The sequence below is a fragment of the Struthio camelus genome, chromosome 2 (assembly GCF_040807025.1).
Source record: "Struthio camelus isolate bStrCam1 chromosome 2, bStrCam1.hap1, whole genome shotgun sequence".
In the NCBI taxonomy this organism is placed as follows: domain Eukaryota; kingdom Metazoa; phylum Chordata; class Aves; order Struthioniformes; family Struthionidae; genus Struthio; species Struthio camelus.
In genome coordinates this window covers 35,872,852-35,899,879 of record NC_090943.1, presented here as the reverse complement: position 1 = coordinate 35,899,879, position 27,028 = coordinate 35,872,852, and the positions used below count along the sequence as shown (strand labels likewise).

At 38.1% G+C, this 27,028-nt stretch overlaps 1 protein-coding gene across 4 annotated transcripts in view; it reads right to left on the bottom strand.

Annotated features, from left to right (window-relative positions):
• The window catches only part of ABCB5 (ATP binding cassette subfamily B member 5), a 36,412-nt gene that overhangs the window by 1,174 nt on the left and 8,210 nt on the right, over positions 1–27,028 (bottom strand). For 3 of the 4 annotated variants that reach the window (XM_068935059.1, XM_068935060.1, XM_068935062.1), the window contains 19 exons: positions 25,090–25,267; positions 23,966–24,079; positions 22,892–23,002; positions 21,230–21,355; positions 19,706–19,909; positions 18,113–18,283; positions 15,912–16,073; positions 15,171–15,410; positions 12,928–13,074; positions 11,805–11,909; positions 10,929–11,006; positions 9,668–9,751; positions 7,450–7,653; positions 6,574–6,674; positions 5,060–5,200; positions 4,424–4,580; positions 2,550–2,747; positions 1,436–1,642; positions 259–405 (listed from right to left, as the gene is read on the bottom strand). In XM_068935059.1, the coding sequence (XP_068791160.1) occupies positions 259–405; positions 1,436–1,642; positions 2,550–2,747; positions 4,424–4,580; positions 5,060–5,200; positions 6,574–6,674; positions 7,450–7,653; positions 9,668–9,751; positions 10,929–11,006; positions 11,805–11,909; positions 12,928–13,074; positions 15,171–15,410; positions 15,912–16,073; positions 18,113–18,283; positions 19,706–19,909; positions 21,230–21,355; positions 22,892–23,002; positions 23,966–24,079; positions 25,090–25,267 (2,875 nt within the window). The remainder of the gene's footprint in view (positions 1–258; positions 406–1,435; positions 1,643–2,549; positions 2,748–4,423; positions 4,581–5,059; positions 5,201–6,573; positions 6,675–7,449; positions 7,654–9,667; positions 9,752–10,928; positions 11,007–11,804; positions 11,910–12,927; positions 13,075–15,170; positions 15,411–15,911; positions 16,074–18,112; positions 18,284–19,705; positions 19,910–21,229; positions 21,356–22,891; positions 23,003–23,965; positions 24,080–25,089; positions 25,268–27,028) is intronic. The other variant, XM_068935061.1, reaches the window with a different exon arrangement.

Here is a 27,028-nt window from a genome sequence, read left to right as displayed (position 1 = left end):
AGCTCTCCATGGTATGTATTAAAGTGATCTTTTCTTTTCTGTTTGTTTGTTTTTAAATACTTAATAAATACGTACATACTGCTTCCTAGTGTTTTTAAATTCACAGCTTGTAATTGGAAAAGCGACAGTGATACACCTGCTGGTTGTTTCACAGCTGAGCATTTGTGCTGTGTTTCAACTGATTTTAGATTTTATTTTACAGAAAGCAACTAACCATGAACATAGCCATAACTAATCTGCGTAATGATCATTACTCACCTTTTCACTTTCTGTGTCAAGTGCAGAAGTAGCTTCATCCAGAAGCAGAATGGCAGGCTTACGAACCAGGGCACGAGCAATTGCTATTCTTTGTTTTTGACCTCCAGAAAGCTGTGTTCCTTTCTCACCCACCCGGGTATTATATTTCTGGATATTAATATGAAAAAAAAGAAAGCCCGTGAATACTATCTGTGAAGGAGGGTTAGAAAATTTCATATTTGTCTATAAAGATGATAAAGCATTTCCATCTTGAAAGAAAGGAGGAAAAAAAGAATAGTACAAGTGTTTTTAATAAAGCTAAGGTTTTATAAACACCTCTAATATAAATGCTTATATATATTCATCCATGCAGATTGATACCTGGTCTGAAAATGTGCTTCCTTAAAGAGCAGAATGGTTCTTGAATGGTACCACCAGTGATACTGTTTTCTAGAGACATCTCGCCATGACCATATGATCACAAGAGTTATCTGTAGATTTAATGTTTTCTGAAATCTACACAAAGGACTTGATCCTGCATTTCTTGTATATAGTTTAGAAAAAAAAAACCTCAAACCCTCTTCTCAATGTATTTTCAAATATCAGTAGTAATTAAATTAAAAAATTTTCAGCATCATTGCATCATTTTCTATTACTGGGAACTATGGTGAAAAACAAATTTCAAAGCATGTTTCCTTCTTAGAACAAATTCTTGGCAAGTATGAGGTTAAAATGCCATGTCATTCACTTTTGATTTATCTGCACATCTTGCTTTTAAAAAACTCTTTCTATGCATGCCCATGCAATTAAAATTAGTTTTATTGAAAAATTTTAGAATAATTCACCTTTCTTTGAGAGTAACTTGAGAAGCTGCAGCCAGAAAAGGAGAAAAAATAAAAAAGAAAAAAGTCATAAGGAAATACATGTGAATAATAGAATGTCCTCTTACTTATTTTTTTCCTCATATTCTGCTTTGTCTTCCGTTATGTTAACTGGTACCTTTCTTAAAAGATCTAACAAGGATTTTAAACTCAAACACACTGATTGACATGTTTAAACGTCCATTGTATATTGTTCTTATTAAAGGAAACTAAAACATTCATTTTCATTTTATCTTTTCAAGTGAGTGTTGCCTAGATTTCTCTATGTCACTCCAAGTATCCACTGTCACTGTGAATGGAAGATTCCCCTCTCTTACCTCTGGCAGTTTTTCAATGAAGGTATGAATATTTGCTGCTTTAGCTGCTTCTTCAATTTCCTCCTGACTTACAGCCCTACTGTTGTCTCCATATTGAATATTTTCAGCAATGCTACAGTCAAACAAAATGGGCTCCTGTGACACCAGACCCAGTCTGGACCTTAGCCATTGTAAATGCAAAGTCTTGGTATCAAATCCATCTGCAAACTAGAAAAATCAACAGAAAAATGTTGCCAAGTTAAATGCAGAGCTCATCCGCACATACACAGTGTAAACAGGAAACGTCAATTGTAACAGGAAACCTGTTACGTGTTAGATTCCCAGCTGAAATAAAATAAATTTCTCATGAAAAGTGGAACTGAACCAATGCTATGGATAAATACTTCCTTTCACTAGTTTTTAATCTTAATTTCTATTTCCCAGTAAACAGAAACATGGAGTGCAAATCACAGCCCATTCCTGCAGTCCTCCCAATCTCACTGAATACAAGAAGTACCAGGAACCTCATGGGAAAGCACGTTCCTTAGAAGCTGAACACACCAACAAATATTATCTGCTGGGAGTGTTTAAATCAACCTTAAAACCTCCAAGCAATTGTCCCTGGACCTCCTATAACTACTATTGGGGGTTGCAACAGAGAGTCCATCACATCCCTCTGATGGTGACACACCATCCCGTGGGATTATGTTCATATTATCTGAGGCATATGTTGATGTCTGTAATATGTGCATTCACATTAATGAGATGATTTACTGACAAGTAAATAACATAAGCGTTATGGTCCTGTGCAAGCAGGCTGTGAACAGCTTCAGGGAGCCAATGCTTTCTGCCCCCTTCATTCTTTGCCCAGGAGGGATCAGCTCCATAAGCCAGGTTACCATGCAAATGCGTGAGCCAGTGCTGGCATGCATGGCAAATGCGTATGAGCAGGCAATGACAGGGGTCTTAAGATTAGCAACAGTGGGGCTGCAACCTCAGTAATCCACACCTCTAACGCAGAGGCATCTCTCTGGATATATATGCCAGAGTCATTGAAGGCCTCTGAAACACCTGAAAGATAAAAAAAATTCTGTAGATTTAACTGTTATTCATAGCCACACAAATCTTTTCTTACCACTTGTCCTTCCACAGGGTCATAAAATCTCTCCAAGAGCTGAATGGACGTGCTTTTGCCACAGCCGCTGCTTCCTACTAATGCCAGAGTCTGTCCTTTATTAACCTTCACGCTGAGTCCTTGCAATACTTGAACCTCTGGTCTTGATGGATATACAAAATGGATGTTTCTAAATTCAATGTTGCCTTCAAAATTAGTCTGAAAGCAACAGAAAGTTCATATGCTTTTATCAACATTATTTACTTTAAATTAAAAAAAAAAAGAGAGAATTGTAAGCCTTGTTTAAGTGAGAGAATTGACAAGGAAGTTTGGGATGGTGCTTTCAAAACTGTTGTAGATGTTTTTCTCCTTTTCGGTTACAGATTGGACTGAGTGTAATATCATTATTTATGGAATAATCTGCAGATTGCTAGAAACTTCTGGAGAAATCACTTTCTGCATCTCTGTCTCTCATATCTACTTCATTTCACTTCAGCTTTGAAAGAAATATCTTTATTTTAGAGAAGTAAGTAATCTTAACATTTTTCAGTTATGCTACTTATATTTGAAATTGAGACACTTTTATTCTTGGTATAATCCATGGCTTTTGCTTTGTTGATTTCACATTCCAGGTAGCACAATTTGAGTATTTAATACACTGAATGAATACAACACAAAGTCAAGATCAGATTTTAAAATAACAGAGCTAAGTTCTTTGGTAAGTAATTTAGAGGCATCTAGAACAAGTTGTGTTTTAAAGAGCAATTATAGTTGTTGCTTAGCCATTTCACATTGGCATGATTGGAAGAAACGCATTAAGACAATTGTCTGTCCTATTGTTTGGGGTATGAGGCAGCCCCATATACATTCTAGCAGCACTGCTAGTACAGTGGTATCACAGCAGCTAAAAATCTACTTTAGTGGACTTAAATGTTTGCTTTGCTGAAGTCACAGGCATCAATGGCATTCAAACTGGCCTACGCTAGAAATATTTTAATTGAAATCTTATTTTATCACAGGACATTCTACCAAATCTTTCAAGGTCTGTGCCTGAGGGCCCCCTGGTTCAAGAAGATACATGAGCATGCTTGTAATTTTAAGGGCTGAATATCTTGCATATGAGCTTAAAGTTACAGAAACTGGATTACAGCTTCCTGAGTTGGGGCTACTATCTAAAACCTTAAAGGGGAACTTCATTTTGAACTAGATGTGCAAATGTAATCCTTCTGGATCACATCAAATTTCTGCATTAAATGCTTTCAGTTTACAAGTGCCAAGATCAGTTTCCTTACTGACAATGTTGGCTTAGAGGCGAGATTTGGGGGGGGGGAGGGGGGGTTGCTTCTTTTTGCTTTTTTGTTTATAAACAGATTATTTATCAAGCTTGACTCCACAAGAGCGCATTTTTGCTTGAATGAGTTCCCATGGCTGTAAGACAATGGATTCTGGCAAAACTATCCTGTCTTTCATCTGCATTTCTTATACAAGTACACTTATTAATATAAGTGTTTTGTTGTTATTGTTTTATATCTCTTGTATACCCTTTCCAAAGCCAGTATGACTGTGAGTGGAATTGACATTGTTAGTGTCTTCCTGAAGCCATCTGAGATGAGATGCTGGTCAGTTGAATGAAGTATCTCTCTCTTTTTTCTTTTCTTTTTTTTTTTTTTTTTTTTTGCTCATTCAGAGCAGAGTTACGTCTAAGGCTATAAACTTCTGATAGAAAAGCTGAAATAATAAAATGATCAATTAAAAATAATTAACAGGGCAGTACTAGTTTTTTATAGTATTTAGTTTTTGTGACACCTAAAAGAATATGAAACTACATGAATACAGTTACAGGCAATAAAGCATTACTAATTATTTTGCTTCAAGGTTCTTCTGAAAAACCTTACCAGTTTTTCACCTTCTTCACTGTAACTGTCAATTAGAGGTTTTCTGTCCAAAAGTTGAAAGATTCTTTGAGCTGATATTTTAGCCTTGCCATAATCTGGTGCCAGGGAAGCAGACTGACCAACGTTCATAGCTGCAAATATGACTGAAGAAAAAACTCTAAAAATGAAAGGAAGATTATCACTCATTTCAGGTGAAACAATATATTATTTTCCTCATTTATAAAACAAACTCTCAAAATAAAGTTTCCCGCATATTCAGATTGTGACATTTCTAGTGCTCCTCTCCAAAAAATAGTTCATCATACAGTATTAGAACTTGCTGTTTATTCCTATAACTGCTTCACGGATGATTAATGTCATGTCTCTTCTCTGTGCAAAATCATCTGCCTGGAAGAAATGCCAAACAGTGAAAGTTTCTTCACAATAAATGCCCTGAGCATGACAACACGCTCGCTGCTTCACTGCCTGAATATGCACCTTTCCCAGAAACAGCCCTTCTGCCCAAATTGAACTCCCAACAGACTACGAATTCCTGAATCTCTATGCCCCATTACTTCTGTAATTAGATTAAACAATTAGCATGCATTGAAACCAATATCCCATGTATCAATCTTTGCCTTCATAAAATATACTTACATGAATACATTTTCAAAGTTGGTCATACAGTGGGCAATGAGCCATGCCCCAAATCTGAAGACTGCTGCATTAATAAAGTAGTTTGCACACTGAGCTACTCCATAGGTAAATCCATAGAAAGGGGCTTTTTTCAGAGAATCTCTGATAAAAGAAGAGACTTTTCATAAGTAATAACTTGTAAAATAGCAGCAAACACTGGCTGAGGAATAGCCAGATTTCTAGGTTAAAGATTTCAAGCAATACAGCTTGCCCCTAAAAACACAAATTAACTCAACCCAGAATAAGCACACGCTTGCAGAAAAAACCTCCTGACCCTAAAAGCACCCTTCATAGTAACCCGGAACAGCCCTTAGGATAGAATATTACAGCAGTGAGATCCATCCTCTTTCATGTTATCTAGAATCTCTTCCTCTGTCTGTTCTAAGCCAGGGCAGGTCACCGGAGCAGTTAAAAAAAAACATTTTAATAACTACCACATATGACCCAGTTGACTAAGAAAACAGACAGGCTTCAGGCCAGCCTAAGAGCTGCCTGAGGGCCTCTGCCAGGTCGTCTTCTTGTCGAAGCAGAGATCTCTCATCTCTAAATTGGAGCAGGGACTTTATGCTGGGTATTCCTGCCAGGATTTAGAATTAGCCTCTATTTCTCAATCCGTCCTTCCGGAGAAATTTTATTTTGTGTAGATAATTGACTACACAACTGACTGACTCTAAACTAACTCTGCCCTCATGGTTTAGGATGCTCTCTGAGGAAACAGAAGTCTCCTTACTAGTCCAAGCTGTAAATCAGCAACCTTTGACAGTCCAGGCAAGCATCCTGGTCATATCCCGGACATTGCTAGTTCACCCAATATTAAATTTTAACATTATAAATTTTAACATTAAATTTTAACATGCTTCATTTTCAATCCCTTCTGTTACATTATTTCCCTTTAGGGAGGAAAGAAACAAATCAGATTTTAGACTGTTTTGTTTAAACAAAATGAAACTGGAAAAGCCTGGTGTTTGTGGTTGTTAGAGTGAGTTTCACTTGAGATAAAGACGTCAGTTGGGATGTTGCAGGCCAAACAAGGCAATATGAAATTTTTTTCAAGATTTTAAGGTCATGTGTTTGGAATAAAAATGGTTTATGTTATGAAGGGTGTGGTACAGGAGTTACTGTCAGTTCCTGAGTTATATCATATTATTCCACTATACAGAAATAGAGTGAATAGATGTCCCATATTTTTTGTATACACAAGCAAACACTGTATTCTGTAACATACATGGACAATACAGTACATGGAGTGTTTGTATAATGAAAAGGCAAGTCATGCAAATGCCATTTTTTCATTCTACAAACATCTAAGCAAGTACATTAAAACAAACCAAGTAAACAAATTTCAAATCTATTTAAAAGGCTCCTGATGTTCTTCCAAATCATGTGGGTATTGGATAATTTACAAGAAATGTATTTCTAATAAATCTGGGAGATTCAACGGATACAAAAAAGAATTAAAGAAAAAAAAATCCCACCTATATGGACCGTTCAAACTTGTAATGTATCTTTCATAGAATGCATCTTCCTTGGTCAGTGAAGCTACAGTTCTTATATTTTCAACCGATTCCGTTGAAATCTAAGTTGGGAGATAAAACAGATAACTGGTAACCCCTTGTAACTGGAATCTACAACATATCTCCTAAATGCTTTTCTTCTGTAACATTTATTATTTTGAATTGGAAAGTATTTACTTCAGAAGAAAGATTGAGGTCTATTATCAGGTGAGTTGTACAGAGCAACGAAATTATTCACCCCAAGGTCGCAAAACAAGGTGTGGGTGAAGCTGACAGCATATTCCAGTTCTGAACCTCGGGTTAGGACACAGGGAACATCACGCCCTGACCCATAGGTTGTGGCCCCTATGATTTAAGGCCAGCTTAATGATATGGATGACCTGGAAGAGCACTATCAAGTAAATGAAGACAGTACCCTACAGCTCCTGAGCACGCTACTAGTCTGCGCATTATAACGGAAGTGGAAAACAGCTATGTCAGGGCTCGGCCCCCTACACTCCTGGCTGCGGCATGGAGCAGCGCAGAGCTACACCACTTGCACTAGGCTCAAAGTGCACCAGTACTTGAGCTGCTGCTGTTTTAGCTCTCCCTTTCCTCTACAGAAAGCTGGTATGGAAGATTTCAAATGCACTTTTATAGTCTAATTTACAGATGTTTTGTGTTATCTATGTTTTGCTTTTCTTGGGGATATATAAACATTCCCTTCTTCCCCCACCCTGTCCTTTCCTCTCTCTCCTTCATTTATCTTGGATAATTGAGTCAGCTGTAATAGAGCTACAGTGCTGTCCTTAAAATGATCTCACACCATAATGCTGTAGTTAAAATTGGAGAACTTACTCTTCCAGCCTCTTCCAGAGCTTTTTGATCTTTTGCTGCATGACCAGACACAGACCTAACACTTATTGCATTTGTAGCAATAACGAAAGGAATGCAGGCCAGGATAAGCAAAGTTAACTGCCAACCATATACAAAAGCAATGATGATGGCAGTCAGAAGGGTACAGACAGTCATAGTCATCAGTCCAAGTCGGGTTCCAGTTGCCTAAGAAAACCCCAGAAACACCAAAATATCCATCATTAGATTTTGTTAATCATATCATCGTTTGAAATCACTGTTTACTGAAGGCCAGACTTTCAGCTGGAAAGCATAATCATGCATGGTCATGACAATAGGCTTATACTTAAGTAACTATTCTTAGACATTTCTCTTATTTGCCAGCCTTCAGACCTTCCGGTGAGGTAAAAGAAGCCTAAAGAGTTGTAATGGCAGAGGTCTAATCAAATTAAATATATATCTGGACTTCCTTTGCTACCTAAGGCACAGGAAGAAGCCTCCGGCCATATTGGCCAGCAATACTGTCCTGGGGCAATTTGTTCTGGGGCAGCTCAGCTGTCAGGAGCCCAGCAGCAGATGAGGAGGGCTTCATTCTAATGACAGCCATCCAGTGACCTTTCCCACTAACAATAATGGAAACTACTCATACTCACGTCCTCACACGACTGCATCTGGCACTGGATGATTGGAAGAACCTTGGTTCCACCCCACAGAAATACTTCATCTCAGCAGGGGTACCATGAGAGCATACTGAAGAACTGTCTCCTCCCTGCTTGTATAACCTTTTCATTAAGAAATTCTAAAAGAAGAGATGACTGGCATCGAGGATGCAGGTGAGCTCTGAGGACTGCATAAAAAAAGGCTGCAAAAAGCCCTGTGGAAATAGTCCATCTTCCAAAATTTGGTTTGGTGGAAAAAATAAAAATCCTTGGGTACAATATGAAATTCTTCCCTCTTTTACCAAAGATTTTCCTGACCTGAAAAGACTTTTCTTGTTCAATAAAATTTAAAATAGTAATAACTAAACCAACGCCAAGTACGCCAAGGTGAATTGTTACCATATGTTCCAGGGATTCCACATAAAGATGATTTGGAAAATTCAGATGGTGTGAGGCTATCCTACTGAAGCTTTGTAGGGCTGCAGAGAATGCAACAGCTTCGGAGAACAATTCCTGCCCTTAGTTTGCTTTCACATTTAAGAGACCTTCCCTGCACTCCCAATTTCTACTTCTATCTTGGCAGGGTGATATGGTTCAGTAACACTGAAACAAACTGGAATTTTAAAAGAGGCAAGTGACTAAGTTCTGTCAAAGATTATTTTTGCAGTATTGGTGCATAAGGAGGAAAGAGGAATAAAATCTACTAAGGCTGAAAAATGTAGATTTTTGGTTTACAAATTTGAAAAAAACTGAGAGTCTTCTTAAAGCAAACCAGTAAACTTTTTTCCCCTGAGTTCTGCAGTGTTTTTTTTTTTTTTTTTTTTTTGCAGGAAGAAGGGAAAGAACAGAGATGCCCTTTTTCTTTTTTTCCCTCTCCAGCCTGGCAGATTTTCAAGAACTGCTGATGAGGTGAGGAGTAGGTGGAATTCTGCAGAATTTGCCATATTATCCTGCTAGGTTTCCAGTGGCCGTCTCTCCCATGCCAGTGCCCTGAGTCATCCTATCCCTTGGGCATCATCCTCCTGCTGCTCTTTGTGAGGAATGACAAATCATTCATTCCTGTTTGGCCTGCTTGTGTGGGAAGCACATTTGATGGGGATGGGAGGAAGAATTCTGTTTCTTAAGGTTGGTAAGGGGCTGCATCATCTGCAGAGGCAACCTCTTCACGTCCCTGAGGGGAGGCTCTAGAGCCACCCGAAGTCTTCACCCCATCATAGGGTGTAAAATTCTGGGCTCCACTGATTCTGGTCCCCAGCACATATACAGATTGCATTTTGCATGGTGAAATAGTTCATAATTTATTATTATATATTTAGCTTAAGGACTTGCAGCAAGGGAATGAAAGGTATACGAACATCTGCTGAATTTTTGATAGTCCTCATAAATTATCAGCTGGGAAGCCATGTCCAAGATGTCAACAGCATGCTATTTAAATGCTTCTGCCAGTCTATGGGCTAGATTTACTACCTTATTTTCTGAAATAATCTGTGTCCCTTGACAATTGCAATTAATATTTGTTAGAAAATATGAAAAAATAAATATACAAAAAAGAAACAGCATACCCCTTTGACCTGGGAAGCATCTGTAGCAAGTCGAGTTAACAGAACACCAATAGCATTTTTCTGATCATCATACCATCCAATCTCCTGCAAGAGAAGATACAGTTAGTAATTTTTTTGTTTCAAAAATAACCTGTTCTTATTATATTTCAGTTTTATCAGGAACATTAGGAAAATGAATAAATACTTCCAACTCAGCTAGCACACGGGAAAGTGGAAGTGCAAGTCAGCGACAGCGCTAACTACAAGAAACCACAATAGTCTTCTTCTGCAGTAAATATCTTCCAAGTAAACTAAAAGAAAAAGCTGAAAGAGTGGTATTCTGCTCTGAACATGTAATTGTTCACAAACAAGGTGCTATCAGCTGTAATGTTCTTTAGAATGTATCTATTTAAAAATTTTAATTATAGACTCCTTTTATCCAGTCCTTCCTTGGGCCTGAAGAGAGGTAACTGTCTACTTCTTACAGCAGTTATCTACCCCATTAACTACAGAGGAGCCTATATTTGTCCAGATAGAAGGGAATCCGTCCCTTTTACCTCTAAAGGTTATGCAAATTATTTTTTTTTAAATCGCTTATATTTTTTCATTCTCCTAGGCCGTTTCAGACGTTTTCATGAACATACAGGTCCTTGCACTTGTTCTCAGCGGGTGTATGGGGTTCCAAATTATTCACCCTCAGAATTCCTATGCAAGTTACAATCAGTTGTGTGAAATCTCATGAATCCATTAACAGAAAGGGTTAAATTTAAGAACTTTTCTCTTCTCACAAGAAATTCTTGATGCAATAGTGCAATTTGATTTTTTTCAGTGAAAAAAGTTACCAAATAGTCTGTTTGCTATGAACCGTAACATATAGATTTAAAACTGAACAGCTAAACAGATTAGACTTAAATCTATGTATTACATACCTGCATCATGATCACTCAAATAAGTGCAGATTAAACTTTTTTGGTCCTCCTTGCAGCTATCTGTGCTCACCTAGATTCTTGCCAACCATGTGTGTGTTAGCATGTCAGAAATGTGCACATGTGCAATGATACTCCTTCAAAATTAGACTGTTTTCAGTAGCAACACTGAGCTAAGTTGCACATGGGATAGAGGACTTTCAGAAAAGCAGTATTTTTTTTCTAAGCCACTGGTATAAGAGACAGGTTTTTGTTCGTCTTTTCTCCAGACCACACAACTGAAACCAAACATATATCTTGTAACAGTCTGCAAAAGCCATCTGACTCTCATGATATCCTAGCTGCATAATTCATACCTGCTGAAGCAGTGCTCTGAAGGACAAAGACCTCAGTCTCATCGTTAGTATTTCCCCAGACTTTCCAAACATGAATCCCTGTGGGTGGAGGGGAGTAGGAAGCAACGGTCACATTTTATACACTGAGCTCAGATTAGAAAAACCACACAATAAAAGCAGTGACACTGAAAGTCTCTTGCAACCCTCTGTACATCTGTAAAACTTGGGAAATGTACCATTCACATTCCTAGAGCCCAAAACTCGGTTTTACTACAGAAAATGAACAACATGGCAAAGAAAGCTGGAGCTTTATTGCAATGCCTTTTTCACATGCCTCATCAACATCAAAGAATAAATCAGCCATAAGACCCAATCAGCTGTTGGCCTCCCTACCCAGATTGCTAGAGGTGTCCACCAGCGCTAGTCATACCGATGGATTTTGGGGTATGAGTATCCAAGTGCAGTAATCGTTTCTCCTCAAGCTGCAGAACATTAGTAAGAGGACAGAAAGTGGTGAACTTTGTTGGAAAGTATGGAAAAAAAAAATCTACAAGTCTCTATTCTGTACCAGCCACCTAGTAATTTTCCTTGGAAAAGTCTACAGACTGTCAATGGGACATGTACATCTTAACTAGAGCTTTTATGGCCAGGCCCTCAACTTTGATTTCAATCGTCATTGTCTCCAATGGAGCCACGCTTATTTAAATCTACAGAGAATATGGCCATAGGTGTTCAAGTAAACACGTGGATAAAAATCACACATCTCAGAAAGAACCCTGGCACTTATGCATGGTTTTGTAAGCTCGGTCTTGCTTCTTAAATCAAATTGATAGGAATTATACCTGCAGCCTGGTGGGGAGTTAAGGACTTCTGGCATTTCAGTGTAGTGACACTTACTTGAATTATGTATGCTGCTAAGGTGATCACTCCAAGTAAAAGAAACATTAGAGAAAGCACCAAAGTGTTCTTATTCCTTTTTTCTGGATCTGTTTCTTGGAAAGCCTACATAAGAAAAAACACAAAAATTAGCACATAGACAATGATTGCCAGTGACACAAACCAATCTTCATCTCAAGAAACTACTCTGTTGCAGTTTCTTGTAGCGGTCTCCAAGATTGTGAGCTCAGTCTGCACCCAGCTTTCTGTTGTGGGCCAGAAGGAAGCCCAGCTTTCCATTTAACCTACATCATGTTAGCTCGTTCCTCCATCTCCAACTATTTGTCATTTCCTCCCCTCATCAGCTGCAATTCCAGGCGGCTGTGCCTCTAGACAGTCACTTCACCAGCTTTTATCTGTTTTTCTTCGGAACCTGTCTCTCCAAACAAATCCCTTTGAGCTGCCTGGAAATCCTGTCATTTTCCTTCAAGCTCTCCTTCCAGCCTCCTTTCCTCTCCCAGATGATACCCCAATCATCCTACTTCAGCACTGCACAGTGTAGTATAGGAACAGCTTGGTATAGGAATCCCACAGAAGACTCTTTGCCCCTTGTAATGATGTGGGGAAAAAAAGGAACAATTGTTTATGAAGGCCAATAGTTCTGAATGGCGCTAACAACACAAGTGATCTTGAAATAATTTAAGGTTTAATACACAAAGCTCTGGGGGCAAACACAATCAAGTTCCACATACAGCACTGAAACAAGTACAGTGAGTTTTTAAGACTAACCTGAGGACTAGAAGAAAGGTGTTTGCTTTATATGAGGCATGGGAATGGAAAATAGACAAAATGTTTCACTTGGAGAGAAGTTCTGATCCAAACTGCCTGGACTGATGAAAAAAAAAAAAAAAAGCCTCTAGACAGCAGAGATGGTAATCTTCAACACCTTCGCCCAATCCCCATGTAATCCTGTTGTCTAAACATAGGCATTTAATATGCTGTTGTCTTCCGTAAGCTGTTGGATGTCTGAGACACCTGAAGGCGGCTGAGGGCCAAATTTGCATGAGTGGATCCCACCTAGAGTCTCCCATGGAAAGAACTGGCTGGGATGAAGGAAGCTCAGTAGTCCATTTGCAGAACTTACCCCAATGATTTTTCCAAATATAACAGCAAATGCAGGGTGTACCCCACCCAAAATGGCAGCAGCGATCACTCCTAGCACTATATACAGCCACTCAGGTTTGTTTAGAGTCAGGATTCTGGAGTACGGTACAGCAGGCAGATTTTCTTCCTGTAAGAAAGGGAAAGTTGCAAGTTTTCCTCAGAAAGTTGCAGAACATGAAAATCCCCATGGAGGAGGAGTTAATCAGGCATTGAGTAGTGAACTGTCTTAGTAAACTACTGAAAGCCCTCTATATGCACTCTCTGAATGAACAAACATGCTGGAGATCTGCAGCTTTGCTTTTTCATGTCATAGGACTTCAATTGCACTGTAAAAATCTGGAGACAAAAATTTAACAAAAGGCTAAGTCATGAGGAGAGAAGGGTCAGCACAGTTCATTGAAAGTCAGATAGGACTGGTCATCATAAATGGCAACTTTAACACTTGAATCTTTATAAAGAACTAAAAGTCTCACTGTCTAGAGCACAGAAAAGATCCCTCTGCTTCAGCTTCAGCTAAATGCTAGTGGGTTGGCAATAATACAATTGGGTATGAATGTCTTTTTCTTTTACAAAATACAGCCTATGCATCATTATCAGAAGCATGAAAGAGGCATATGTAACAGTGATTCAGCCTGCATCTCCTCTGAAAATACATAAATGTTCTGTCGCGTTTTACTGATTTATTCATATGTCTATGCCTCCTAGACCTATGGGGAAGGTCTAGAAAAGCAAAAAATGAAAACATCGGAAATGAGACAAAATATTAGATGAGATTATTGCTCTAGCCTCCTGGTTATATTACCCTGTGCTTCAAATGAATCGGGTGGTTGAGCTTCAACCATAAAAATGAGTTGAACTTTTTGAAATAAAAAATTACAATAGCTTGATTCTTGATTACTTTTTTTTTTTTTGCCAATGTGATGAATAATAAGCCATGAGTATGTACACTCACTTCCTCTAAGGTCTTAAGCTTGACTATTGCTAAGACTAAGTTTGGTCTTAGCAATACTAAAGAGACAAAAGGTATATTTTAAAGTTGTACTTTTTTATGATATTACAAATGCATCCAGTTCCTATGTACTGTTTGCATCATATATTAGCTGGAAACCATATTCTAGTGAAAAAAATATAGACAGGTACAAAGGACTCCATGGCTTCCAAAAGTATATTAAATAGTCAGATACTGTATTACAGATGAAATTCTAACTTCCATAGATTTCAAAGGATCCGGGATTTTACTTCAGAATTTGCATTTTGTTTCTTTACGTTGAAGATCCTGAAGTCAAGTTAAAATAATAATAATAATGGCAACTTTTTCCAGCACATTTGATATAAAAAACACACTAGGAATTGTTACATGCACTACAAGTAGTACAAAATTGGATATATCAAAACTAAATTCTGCTGAGCTTTCTAAACAAAGTATATCCCAGAATCCACTAAAAGTATTCTCCTATTGATTGCAATGAGCAAGTTTTGCTCATCTTTGACAAAACAAAGTTCTGTCTATAAAATCTGGCTTTTATTCCTTCCTTCTTCTGCTCAATGAAAGTGTTTTATTTGAATAAATTAGAACCTCCAGAACTATATAGGTATAGATATATTGATATATAGTGAGAGAGAGAGAGAGAGAGAGAGAGAGAGAGAGAGAGAGAGAGAGAGAGAGGTGGTTCTTTTATTTAGCTTACACATCAAAACTTTAGAGTTTTGGTACTTTTTTTTTTTTTTGTATTTTATATACTTGTAATATGATATCCCAAAATGACTGAAAACTTCATATGCACACCCTAGGGATTGCATTATCCACTAGTTTGTGCAAGACTTCACATCAGGAAGTAAAGAATACTGCAAGTGAAATCTTACAATTGTTATTTTAACTAGATAGAATTAGAACTTGCCAAGGACACTGAAATTAATAAAACTAATTTTATGAAGTATGACAAAACTTGAGACTTAGCATTTATTTACCTGATTATAGTTTATCTCTAACAGCACAAGTTTTCCCACATTTTGCATCAATAGTGTCCAATTATGATTTCTGATGTGTAAAATGTACGTTTCCCCCATATTCCTGAGGCTAAATACTCACCGTAGCTTGTACTCCCGCTAATAGCACCAGAGTAAAGGTCACATGGCTGTCAGCTATTTACAAATAATTAATGTACTTTGTGATTATGCTTACAAGCTATCACTAAACCTTTGCACTACAATTTTAGTACCAACCTCCATGTCCTTTTTTTTCTTTTTTTCAGAGGACTTGTTCTTAGAAGAGCACCTCCTGCTTTTACGTCTGCTGGATCTTCTATGAATGCTGCCTTTCTTAAGGGTCACCAGATCCTCAAAATCAACTTGACCGGTCATTTCCTGCACAAGATCCTTTCTGTTGTTTTCCTCATATTCCTCAGCTCCTGTCTCTTCATCTTCTTCTGATGTCCCATCATCTTGAATATTATTGCTACAACCCTAGTGACAATTCAAGATACACAATCAGAAGATGGTTTGAGCCAAGAGAAGGAAGAGTGAAACTTGTTTCTCATGAATATTGCTACTTCAATCACATGAGCACAGTTACTTCCTTAGTTCTGAAACGGTAAAAGTAGTAGAGAATTTGGCTCTTTATTTTTTTTGTAATTTTCTTTTTTTTTTTTTTAAGCACTCTGTGTAATTGGGATCTGGAATCTATCAGTTCTGTGATTATATTATAATTCTGCAGTCTATGTCTTCTATTCAGTTATGTTTTTGACATGTTAGATTGTATCAACATCAAACTGTTAGAGGTGGAAAAAAAACAAGAATCGGAGCCTGTGCCCATATACTAGACTAGACTGATCGACCAACTTTCAGCTGGGCAACATGCAGGAACTACAGAGAGAAAATGGCTGCATGTGTCCTAAGCAGCATCCTAAGATATTACATATATAACTTCATTAAGCATTGACAGAAAAATCAATCACATGCCGTTACCTGCTGCATTACAAGAGAATAGTAGACTCCCTTCTGCAACATGAGTTCACTGTGTGTACCTTGTTCAACCACAATACCTTTCTCAAACGCAGCAATAGTGTCAGCAGTCCTGACAGTAGACAGTCTGTGAGCAATCACAATAGTGGTACGCCCATTCCTAGCCTTTTAGAAAAATAAGAAAGTAATTTACATTAAAATGTGCATATAAATAACAAAAACAAAACAAAGTTATTTTTAAGTATTTATAATATATATATATATATATATATAAACCCCCTCCTTCTAAAAATCGCCATTCTTCTCTGGGTTCATGTCTCTTGCTTATCAGTCTAAGGACACTTCCAATTACTGAATTCAGGCAGAGAAAATCTTATTAGATAGCCAATGAAGGTACTAAAGACTACTAAAAGCTTTTTAAAAACAAAAACCAAAAAAGCAAACTTGAACTGTTCAAACTAAAGTTTCCCATAAAGTGTTTGTATGTCTACTCATGTGTGGGAGGGAAATGCAATGACAATTATTGGATATTTCTCAAAATAAACCTAAAAATACATTTTATTTATATAATTTCTGTGCATATTTTTGGTAGTTTAACATTAGCATGACTTCTGATAAGACTTAGCAGAAAAGTGTAAAGGAGTGGAGCATATCTGGGTCAGAAATGTGACCCCCAAGTCCTTCTAAATTAGCCGTGTCTCAAATTATCAACTGATATGCTCTCAATAGGGCTTTGCCAGTATTTGGCAGCTAGAGCCTCTGAAGTCTTAGTTGGCAGGTTTCATGCTCCATCCCTTGCCATTTCCCACGTATAGACCAGTGGCACACACAGAGCTCATTCAGTGACTGAGCATGCACCAGCTTGCAAGTGCTGGAGGAAATAGTGACTGTCCTCCTTCCTGAAGCCTGGAGCAGATGTTGGCTCAGGAGAAGAAAGAGAAAACTGAAATCTTGCAATAAATGAGAGTTCTGCAGTCCAGGAGCCTGCAGGATGAGGACAGAGCATGTAGAACATCCCTGTGCAGTGATATTATGCACTATCAAGCACTATGTTATGCATTGAACGAAGCAATAAACTTCTGGAAAAGGTTAATATTTGATCAAGAAATTAAAGGATAAGGTACCTGCAGAAAAAGTTTAAATTATGGTTGAAGTGGCAAAGTATTGCTTACTTTGCAGCAATAATATATCATTTATATACAAATTAGAAGACTATTATATTTGGATCCATGTTACCCCAATAGTAAAAATATCAGTATAGTCTTGTGAGTATAACTAACAGCTACATGTGGCCTCACAGATTTAAGCTGACTGATGATAAAGGTGGCAAGTTATAAATTTTCCTTGAGATGTACTTATGACTCAATGACTACTGAAATTAAAGGTAGGATTTTTCACTAAACTTTTTAAAAATACCTTAAAACACACGTTAGATATGTGATACAACATTCCAGCCTAACCATGTAGTTTCTGGTTAGTCAAAGGCTCCAGGCTCCACCTCATCTCATTGGAAACTGCTGATGTAGGAGGACCATGCTAAGGAAGGGATCATGAGCTGGAGGAACAGAGGCACTGGTATGAGCTCTAACAGCTCTGCTCTACAGTAGTATCCGCCCTAACGCTGTGGTACTAGTAACGAAAGAGAGGTAGAGACTTAGTACGGGTGACTAGTTCAGCTTTTTGTTCAGTGAAGGTCCTGAGTTACATACAGTTTCTATTTGTGAAAAACAAAATGGCTAAATTTCAGGAGCTGACTGAAGATTATGAAGTGACTGTTCAATGAAGAACCAGCATGAGGAATATTATACTGTATGTTTCTGTTAATTTATCTTGAAAGGCCACTCACTCCTCATGCCTTGCCTTGATAATGTGCTATCCATACTTCACCAGCAAATGAACAATTGTGATTTGAGGAAAGAAGAGCAGGAGACCTAAGTTATACTCACATATGAGTGTAAATGGCTTGATAATTAGAAATGATGCTAAAAAAAAAGAAATAGATGCAATTTCCAAGTGGAGTTTTGATTAATTATTGTAAGTTTACTATTATAACATTGAAATTGAAACATCCATCCACATTTTCTTTTCCAGCGTCCTTGCTCCTAACAGAAAGCTGCATTGAAAACTGCGTATTAATTTTTCTCAAGTGCTATTGCAATGTGCTTTTTCATGGTGACTGGTAGCTTTAATAATAAAATTTGTACCTTGTCAAGAGCTGCTTGCACTATGGATTCACTCTGGGTATCTAATGCAGATGTAGCTTCATCCAGAAGAAGAACCTTAGGATTCCTTGCCAGGGCACGGGCAATAGCTATCCGCTGTTTCTGTCCTCCACTCAGCTGAGCCCCTCTTTCCCCTACCATGGTGTTAAATTTCTGAGAAAAAGAGAAAACAAAATAAATGTTGTTTAATGTCTCAAACAAACTCTACACTCTGTCAATGTGACAGGTAATGTGTACAATGCTGTGCTATCATAATCAACTTCTAGACAAGAGGTAGATTGTCTGGACATGTGCAAAGCAAAAGTGCAACTACACCTGTCCAGCTAGCCATTAGCTGAGTTCTCCTTTCCCCATTACATTACTTTACAGGCTTAAATTTGAACTTTAAAGTCTTGATCTTTACTACTTGCTCTCAGAGTGCTCCAAACCCTGGGTTTTCTCAAATCAATCCTGTAAAAGGCTTCTCTGTTTGCTGAGCACTACCTACCTTTTCCAAAAGGATTAAGACTAGAGTGATCTAAGTCATCAAAGTCACACCAGGACCTCTAATATTGTCTCCTCTGATCCCAAGATACTGCCTGGAGACACAGCTTGGATCCTGCTGACTGGGTCACTCACTCCAAAGGACGAAGGAAGTCCCAAGCTCCACTGTACTACAGTTGTTTAAGCGGAAAGTGTGATCTAATAACTATTCCTGAGAAGACAGACTTGAATTCCTGGCTCTCATCTGGTTACTTCCCTCAGCCTATGGGGTACAGTCCTCCTTTCCTGTCTCTCCCTCTGACCCAGGAAAATCTTGTCATGTCTCCATGCAAGTACAATAGCTTTAGAACGGCATATGATGAACTTATCCCATCTTGGAAGAGGCTTTTTCATGCTAGAAACGGCACACCTCAGAGATGGACGTTGAGTTCTCTCCAGAAGCGGAAGAATTTGAAGTCTAAACCCCTAGTGGGCATTTTTTCACCTCTTTTAAACTGCAGAATCAAAAGGGAGGGGCACACCATTATTCATTCTTGAGGATGTGTTTTAAATGACTGACCTTCCTTTCTTTCAAAGAAAAAAAAAAGATTAATAAATTCATCTACTGCTAGGAGAGCACTCAAAGCAGTGAATCTCAGGTGGAAGGAGATGCCTCTCTCCAATCCGGATTAAGCTCCCAGAAATAGCCTGGGTCTGAACCCAGGTATACTTCTTTCTTATTTCCCCATTTCCTATAGAATTGCACAGATGGCTCCCCATGCAGAACTTTATATTTCCGGATCTTCTCATTAACAGCCCCATTCTTCCCACACTGCGAGTTCAGCAGAGGTGGTAGCACAGCCATGCAACTTCCGTTCTCCCAAGTTAAAGCATCTACATTTCTTCCAGACATAGGAACAAATCCATTGAGGGTAACCACACAAAGGCATCATATCTGGCCCAGAAAGTTCCTGAACTGAAAGCTGCTGGAGGCCATAATAATATTTTGGGAAGTTACACTATAGCTTAATTTCCCATGCTCTCCCTGTCATAAACAGGACACTGACCTAAATAGACCTTTGGTACTTATACTAAACAAGTTCATGAACTCACATCAGGCAGTCTTGATATAAAATCAAAAGCATTGGCTTCCTTAGCTGCTTGCTCAATTTCAGCATCAGAAACATCTTCTCTGCCATAGCGAATGTTCTCAGCTATTGTTGTTGCAAATAAAACAGGCTCCTGGCTCACAATACCAATATTTTCTCTTAGCCATTTTACATTAAGTGTCCGAATATCCTGTCCATCTAAGGTAACCTGAGAAGAAAAGCATATGTCAAAGACGGTGAGGAAATGAGTTCAATTTATAATAAACCAATTGAAATAGGTAAATTATTACTACCTGACTTAAGCATCAGCTGCAAGGACAAAAATGATCAGTAAATTTTTTATTATCATCTTTAGCAGAAAACTAAATTGGAGGAGAAGTTAAAACTGTAGACTGCATGAACTAGAAAATGGAAAGGGACAGTATAAACAGGGAGGACATCAAGGTTTTGTTCAATAAACCTGTTGTCTGAGAACAAAGCTGGCTTAAGAGATTTCTGTCTTCTTCCCTGATTACTTTTCCTCCCTGTTTTCACGTCCCTGTGTTATAGCTCACTGTCCTCTCTGTTACGGCCAAACACTCTGTGGCTGTGCTTTGCATCACACTGAAGAAACAGTCCAAGTCCACCAAAAAGAATGACGGAAATTATTTTTAACCCAGACCATTTGCCACGTGGTCCTATGAACATTTATACTGGCACAATAGAGAAAGAGCAAACTGAGGCATGTACAGCCACGGAAAGAATAACTAAGGAACAACTGTGCTGATAATTGATAGCTACCTTGATGCATTATGTAGTAGTAGTAGCTTAGTCTTTAACAGTTGAAATACTTACCTAATTCCAACTAAGAGTAACAATTATTAAGTAGCATTCTTTAAATACAAGTTTAAATAAATGTTTAATACAAAAATAACATTTTCCTTAAATATATATATTTCATTTTTCTCCTTTTTTCTTTTGAAAATTTCTTATGAGAAACTTTCACCCTTTACTGACCAGATCTAGTGTTTAGTGGCAATCAAGCAGATATACTGTGTCCGTGGGCTAGCAGATTTAGAAAAATGAGCCAAGAAAACAATTATTTAAAAAAGGAAAAACTCCAGGGTTTTGTTTATATTCAATGAAAAGGAAGAAAAATGTGGCAGAGCACTATTGCATTATGCTTTGTTTGTTTGTTTGTTTTCTTTTTTAAAAGAAAGAGAGAGAGAGAGAGAGAGAGAGAGTAAAAATGTACAGACTGTTAGAAGCCAGTTGTTAATAAGAAAAATTTTAGTTTCATATCTTTGCATCTATTCAAAGATTTGTGGTATTTACTACTTCTGGCAGGCTACTGCAAGAAGGAGAAACACAATAAAGAAAAATTCAGATCATCAGAAAAAGATAGTTTGTTTGAAGTTTAAATGGTAGAGTTACAAAACTATGCAGAGATGTGCTTGAATTCAATCAATAATCAAAGTTCAGTCAATGTGGGAAATTCATGCTTATCCTAACAGCTCTCAGTTTTTCTAATTCACTTGTAGGGACTTACTTCTCCTTGGATAGGATCATAGAATCTCTGTAGCAACTGAATGGTGGTGCTTTTTCCACAACCACTGGCACCAACTAGAGCAATGGTCTTCCCAGTTTGAACTTTCAAGTTTAGACCTTTGAGAATCTGGAAAAAATAATTTTTATATTTCAGTTTCACAAATTTGCAGTTACCTAAATAGGTAGATTGATTTAAAAACAGTCTGTCAAGATAATTGTAGCAATTATCAAGACAAGTAGTATGGAGTGTAGTCTCACAGGGTATGGCAATAATAATAAATTAAATGTACCTAGGAATGCTCTGGGGCACTGATGTGGGATAGCCTACACTATGCTTGTGAACTGTGTTAGCCTCCAAAACAGGATGGCGGTAGGCAACCTGCCTTTTGGGAATGCTCCCTGGATCATTCTGGCTACCAAAGCAAGCCTGGGAATTATTTGAGAAGATTGATAGCTTGAACAGGGCAAGTTCATGCCGAGAAACATTTTAGCAGCTTCCCTGCATACACCATTGCATTCCAGTGCCTGGGAAAATTCCCCAGAACACTTAAACCAATGAATATAGACACAGTCATGATGCTCTAAACTTGATGGCCCATTCTCTCCAATTTGCGTGATATTGTAGTAGACTCAGGGTCATATGCTCTGCTGCTGCCCTCCTTTGTTTTTCAATGCTTAGATAATGGCATAACACTTAGTTATGAATCTCACAGAAAAACATTTCAAAGGTGCTAAGCGTAATTGCTGAGAAACGAGCTTAGTTTGTTCTATTTTTAGTTTACAAATGGTTGTTTTGACAAGGTGACTGCTGGAAGGTCCTTAATAAATCCCAGCCCTTATTGTTAACAGCCTGAGCAACCTTGGAATAATAGTTACAGATAATGGTATCTTTGTTACTATTTTCACATCTAGGAACATTTTACTGCAAAAGATGTCCTTTTCGTATACGGGCAATAACGTGCAGTTGCCAAAATATTTTGCTGCTATGGGAACTCTTTTTGTTTATACCAGGCTGATTTACAATTTTGCCTGCACATGTTTTTGCAATGAGAGATTAAAATAGTTGCAATAGTGCACTTCTCTCCCTGTGTTACATGCAGTGAGGTTCACTTCTCCAGGAAGCTGATATCCTGGTGTCTCCATGATCAAGCAGGAACTATATACTGGACACCATAAATTCTCCAGAAGACAATAGTCACACCCACCTAATAGGCTGTTTCTAACTCTCTGTTATCAGGAAAGGTGTCGTCAAGGTTAACACTGACAGCAGCTAGATTTGATCTGGTTTAGTCTAGACAGTGGGGATTACACTGTATTCCATCAATTGCTTGGGAGACTGTGGATAACTTCCACATATCTTTGCTTATTCTTTATGGATCTATTAATATTATTTGATACTATTAGTATGGAGAGCTGCTGACTCAGTAGATCTGAGAGGGCTGACGAAATATTTATTTCCCTCTTATTTGGCCTGCAGATCTACAACATAGTTCATGTCCTGGAGAGCTCTTTAAGAGGAAGGATGAAGAGCTCTGCCCTGATGCCTCTAATTTCTGCACTGAGAAAACACTGAAGAGTAACAATAACAAAAAGATTAAAGAAAGAGTACAGACATGGGCTGCAGAATTTCATTACACTAGAAACAACTACAGCGAACACTTACTTTAACATCAGGTCTGGATGGGTAATTGAAATGGATGTTTCTGAACTCAATTTCTCCTATGAGTTTATCTGGTTTGTAGCCTTCCTGAGAGCTGCTGTCTATAAGCCGTTTCTGGAAAGAGATTTTTTTTAAATGCATTGCTCATTACTATACTTTTGAAATCGTTATTTCAGCTGGATACACTGTTCTCTACTTTACACTCTTAGCTGCTGGTTTATATCGCATCATTGCAGAACTGTTGCATTTTACTTGGGGGATGCTGCATGTCATTGAAGTGCTGTTCTTACAAAGCCTTTTGGCTTTAAAAGCATAGCACAAATGGCATGGAGTTATTAGGCATACCCAGCTGACCTAAGGATTTATGGTCTCTTTGGAGATTAATACAGGGAACAATTGAATGTGTGAATCCCAATTCTACAAATACAGCACATTCTCAAATGCAAGAAAACACGTAACAGAAAATCTGCAAGTGTAGAAGTTAAGTAACTGTAGTATCCCATGGCCAAAATGTGGACCTTAGTTACACATATAGGAGGGTTTCATACTCAGAGCAAGGGGAAAAAAATGCAGCCATTTATGTACTAGCTTTCTAGTACTATTTGTTTAAAATATTTCATAGACATAGATATCTCAACTGTTACATTAAACAATAAGACAAAGATAATCATAATGTTAAAATGTTCTTTCACAGCAACATCATCACCGTGACTTTTTATCACTGTATCTTTCAATAGCACTATTAATGCCCAAATTAAAAAAACAGATATTGTACATATATGCACTAAAAAAAAAAAAAGGTGTAGTGCCCTATACTTTCCCTATATAGCTGTAAATCTAATCTTTGAGAAAGACCTCATGCATAAGTCTGAGATACACATGTCAGGATTCCCAAAATTTGTTGTAACAAAAAAAGAAGCCATTTCCATTGTATTAATGGAGATATCCGAGTATTGGTTTCAGCAGTAGGCATCTATAGAGTTGATGGTTTGGGGACTTTGGGGATTTGTTTGTTACATGCCTCAAGAACAAGGGTGGAAAATGCAAGCCTAGTTGAAAAAGTTCATTTCTGAGTACCTTCTTGATAATTCTGTACACTTCATAGGCAGCCCCACGTGCATTAGCCACACTCTCGAGATTGGGAGCTGCCTGTCCCAGTGAGAAGGCACCGATGAGCACAGAGAAGAACACCTGCACCGGATGGAGAGAAGCTGTGAGGTTAGTGTTGATTACAGACTCACTAGTGCCTTGGTCATTCCCAAGTCAATGCCCAAGACATTTTCATGTACCCTTTCCAGGAAAATCAAATGTAAAATGAAAGCTGCATTTTATAGTAGCTCCTGCCCACTCCAAGTTTTTCAGTAGTGAATGGTAACTGCTGATATGTTTTTTTGTGGCATGAATGGCTTTTCCTTATGATATTTTTGCATTCTCCATCGTCTGCAAATGGAATAAATATCTTTCTCTGTTGCTTTCTGGATGTTCCCAAAAGTACGAGGCTCCCAAAACATAGTCCAGAGTTTCCTAGCTGAAAACCCAACTAGGGGACCAACATACGCAGTTAGTTTCACTTGCTATGAGGAACCGCACCGAGAACTCATCAGAAGTCACTCAACACCTGAAAGTTAAGCATGTAGCCAAACTTTTGAAGAAGATAGCCAAAGAGCTCTAAACCGAAAGCAGCCTAGACTTATTGCTACCATTGCAAGGTTACTTGCAAGTGAACCACATTAACAAAACCTACAAAAGACGACATCGTGGCCAAATGAGATGTTGAGAACTTCAGAGTGTACACTCAGCCCACCAGAGGGATTCATTTAATTTTATGAGCTAGCTAGATGGCAGTTCAAGTTAGTTGTTTTTTGTTCCCTGAAAAACAGCTCTAGATTGTTCATCCTACCCTACAACAGTGTCTAAGACCGGTGGAAAAAGTCATACTCTCAGGTACTTTTGCCTTGACATTGATCATAGTGGAAATTCAGGTGTCCTGTTGAAACTAGATGCCTAAATTTTAATATGAAAAGTTAGGTGAGATCAATGCTTTCCTCTCAGTTCTTTTATACAAACAAGTCTCTAACAGATAGTTTAGTATACACTTTGTGGCCAAGCAGAAAGTCAGGATTATTATACAGACTGCTTGTATAACATAGTATTTGCTTGAAATTACAGAGCATTTTTCAAGGCTGCACAACTGTACTTACAATTAACACACGACCAATATCATAATTTTCTGCCTCCTCCACAGTGAGTTTGGTTCCGTACCAAAATGCAAGCGCGTAGGATCCAAAGATGAAAAATTGTGAAACACCTAGAGATGTGTTGGTAGTAATGGATTTTTTCACTCCAACACTACTAGCCAACTCCAGGTTAGCATCATATCTGAAAATGGATGAGGAAAACATTAATTTGTCAGATACCACATGCCACTCTGACTGACATTTCCCAATGCCCTTTTTTAATTAAAAGGTTTTCCTGCCATAAAAACAATTAAGCAGATTCTCACCTAGCGTGTGGAATATTTTTGACAGGAGGCTAGCAGTAATATAATTCTTTTGAATAAATCTGCTCTGACATATTCTGACAATTTCTAAACGTGTCATTCACAACTGAATTACCACTATGAAAGACAAAGTTAGAAAACAACTGAGTACAATGATTTCATTTTCATGATGAAAGATAAGACACCACTGCTGAGCAATTTGTTTTTCTTAGTTCTGAAAGGAAATCTTGAAAAGGGTTTATCAACATCACCTGTCAAAAGTAAGATCTAGTCCTCCAAATTTTTGAAAAAATAGGCACTATGGATAAAGCCAGATAAATTAATAGAAGCTAGAGCTCCTACTGACTACCAGAGTTGTTCTCTCGCTGACCATTCTGGAAGTCAGAAGTCTTTCACATAGGTTAACTTACTGATTAGCGTGGCAACATAGCAAGTAAAGGGACACATAAAACCAGCGTAAAGACTGATGAGTTCAGTGAAAGAATTTTTTTTTTCTGAGAATAGTTCAAGTTCATTCATCTTTAGTTTCCAGCTAATAGTTTTCACTTTCTCAAGCTCATTATTGAAACCATAGCTTAGGGATCACATATATCATTTTACTTGTCAGTGGCATGGCTCAGCAATTTTTATTTTCTTCCTAATGCACATTTTATGCGCACAAATTCCCCATCGAAGGAAGACTTGAAGGGAAGAGTCAAGTTTAGTCAGCTGGGAAGAAATCTTAAAATGATGCAAAACTAATTTGGGTTATGTAAGTTGCTGCGTTCTACAGATACTGTATATATTCAAATATATTGAAATATTTTGGCTTGGTTGCCTTCTTAAGACCAACCTCTATCCCAAATCAGCAGCTTCATAGATTTTCCAAGAATAGGAAATGAAAATTGGATGTAAGTATGGGTTACAAATATAATTGATCACTCAGCTACAGTGGAAGCACCGAGCCACTACCAGAAACAGATGACTTAAGGTGTCTGGAAAGTGTAAACATTTGCAGCCTGTGGAGACACTGTATACTGAATCACTACAGTTGCTTTCCCTAACTCCTTAAGACAATATTTCAAGAGCGATATAGGATTCACAACCCACAGTTTGCAAAATGCCCTACTCAGTTCCTATGTAGGATGTTCCCAAGAAAGCCATCCAGGAGAGCCACCCGTTCCATATTAGAAGGAGGTAGAGCTGTGGAAGGGCTGGCTGGTCAGCAGTGGAGGGAGGAAAAGGCCTTAACGGTATGAAGTTACCTGGATATCAATTATTTTGTCTCTAGAATGCAAGAAAAGGGAAAAGTAGTTTGAAGGAGCTCCTTTCTGTGTCATAGGACACGGATGCTAGTGTCGGTAGGGGCACAACTGATTTAGTTTTTTACCTTCATCATGTAAGAGCAAAGGGTTTAAACTCCAGAAAAAAAAAAAAAAGAAATTGTCAAAACTGTTGCAATTTAAGGATAAATTCCAGTAAGCTGACTTCACTACCATAAGATAGCCAGAGCTCAGCCCTTAGAGGCAGGCAAATGCAGGAGCAGGCTGTAGGACCTGGAGCTCAAGCTAACATCATTTAAGAAAATTTGCACAAGGGCAGGGTGAACTTGACAGCTGAAAAAGATAGAAGAGATGCATGGATCCTGTGGACCAGGTCTT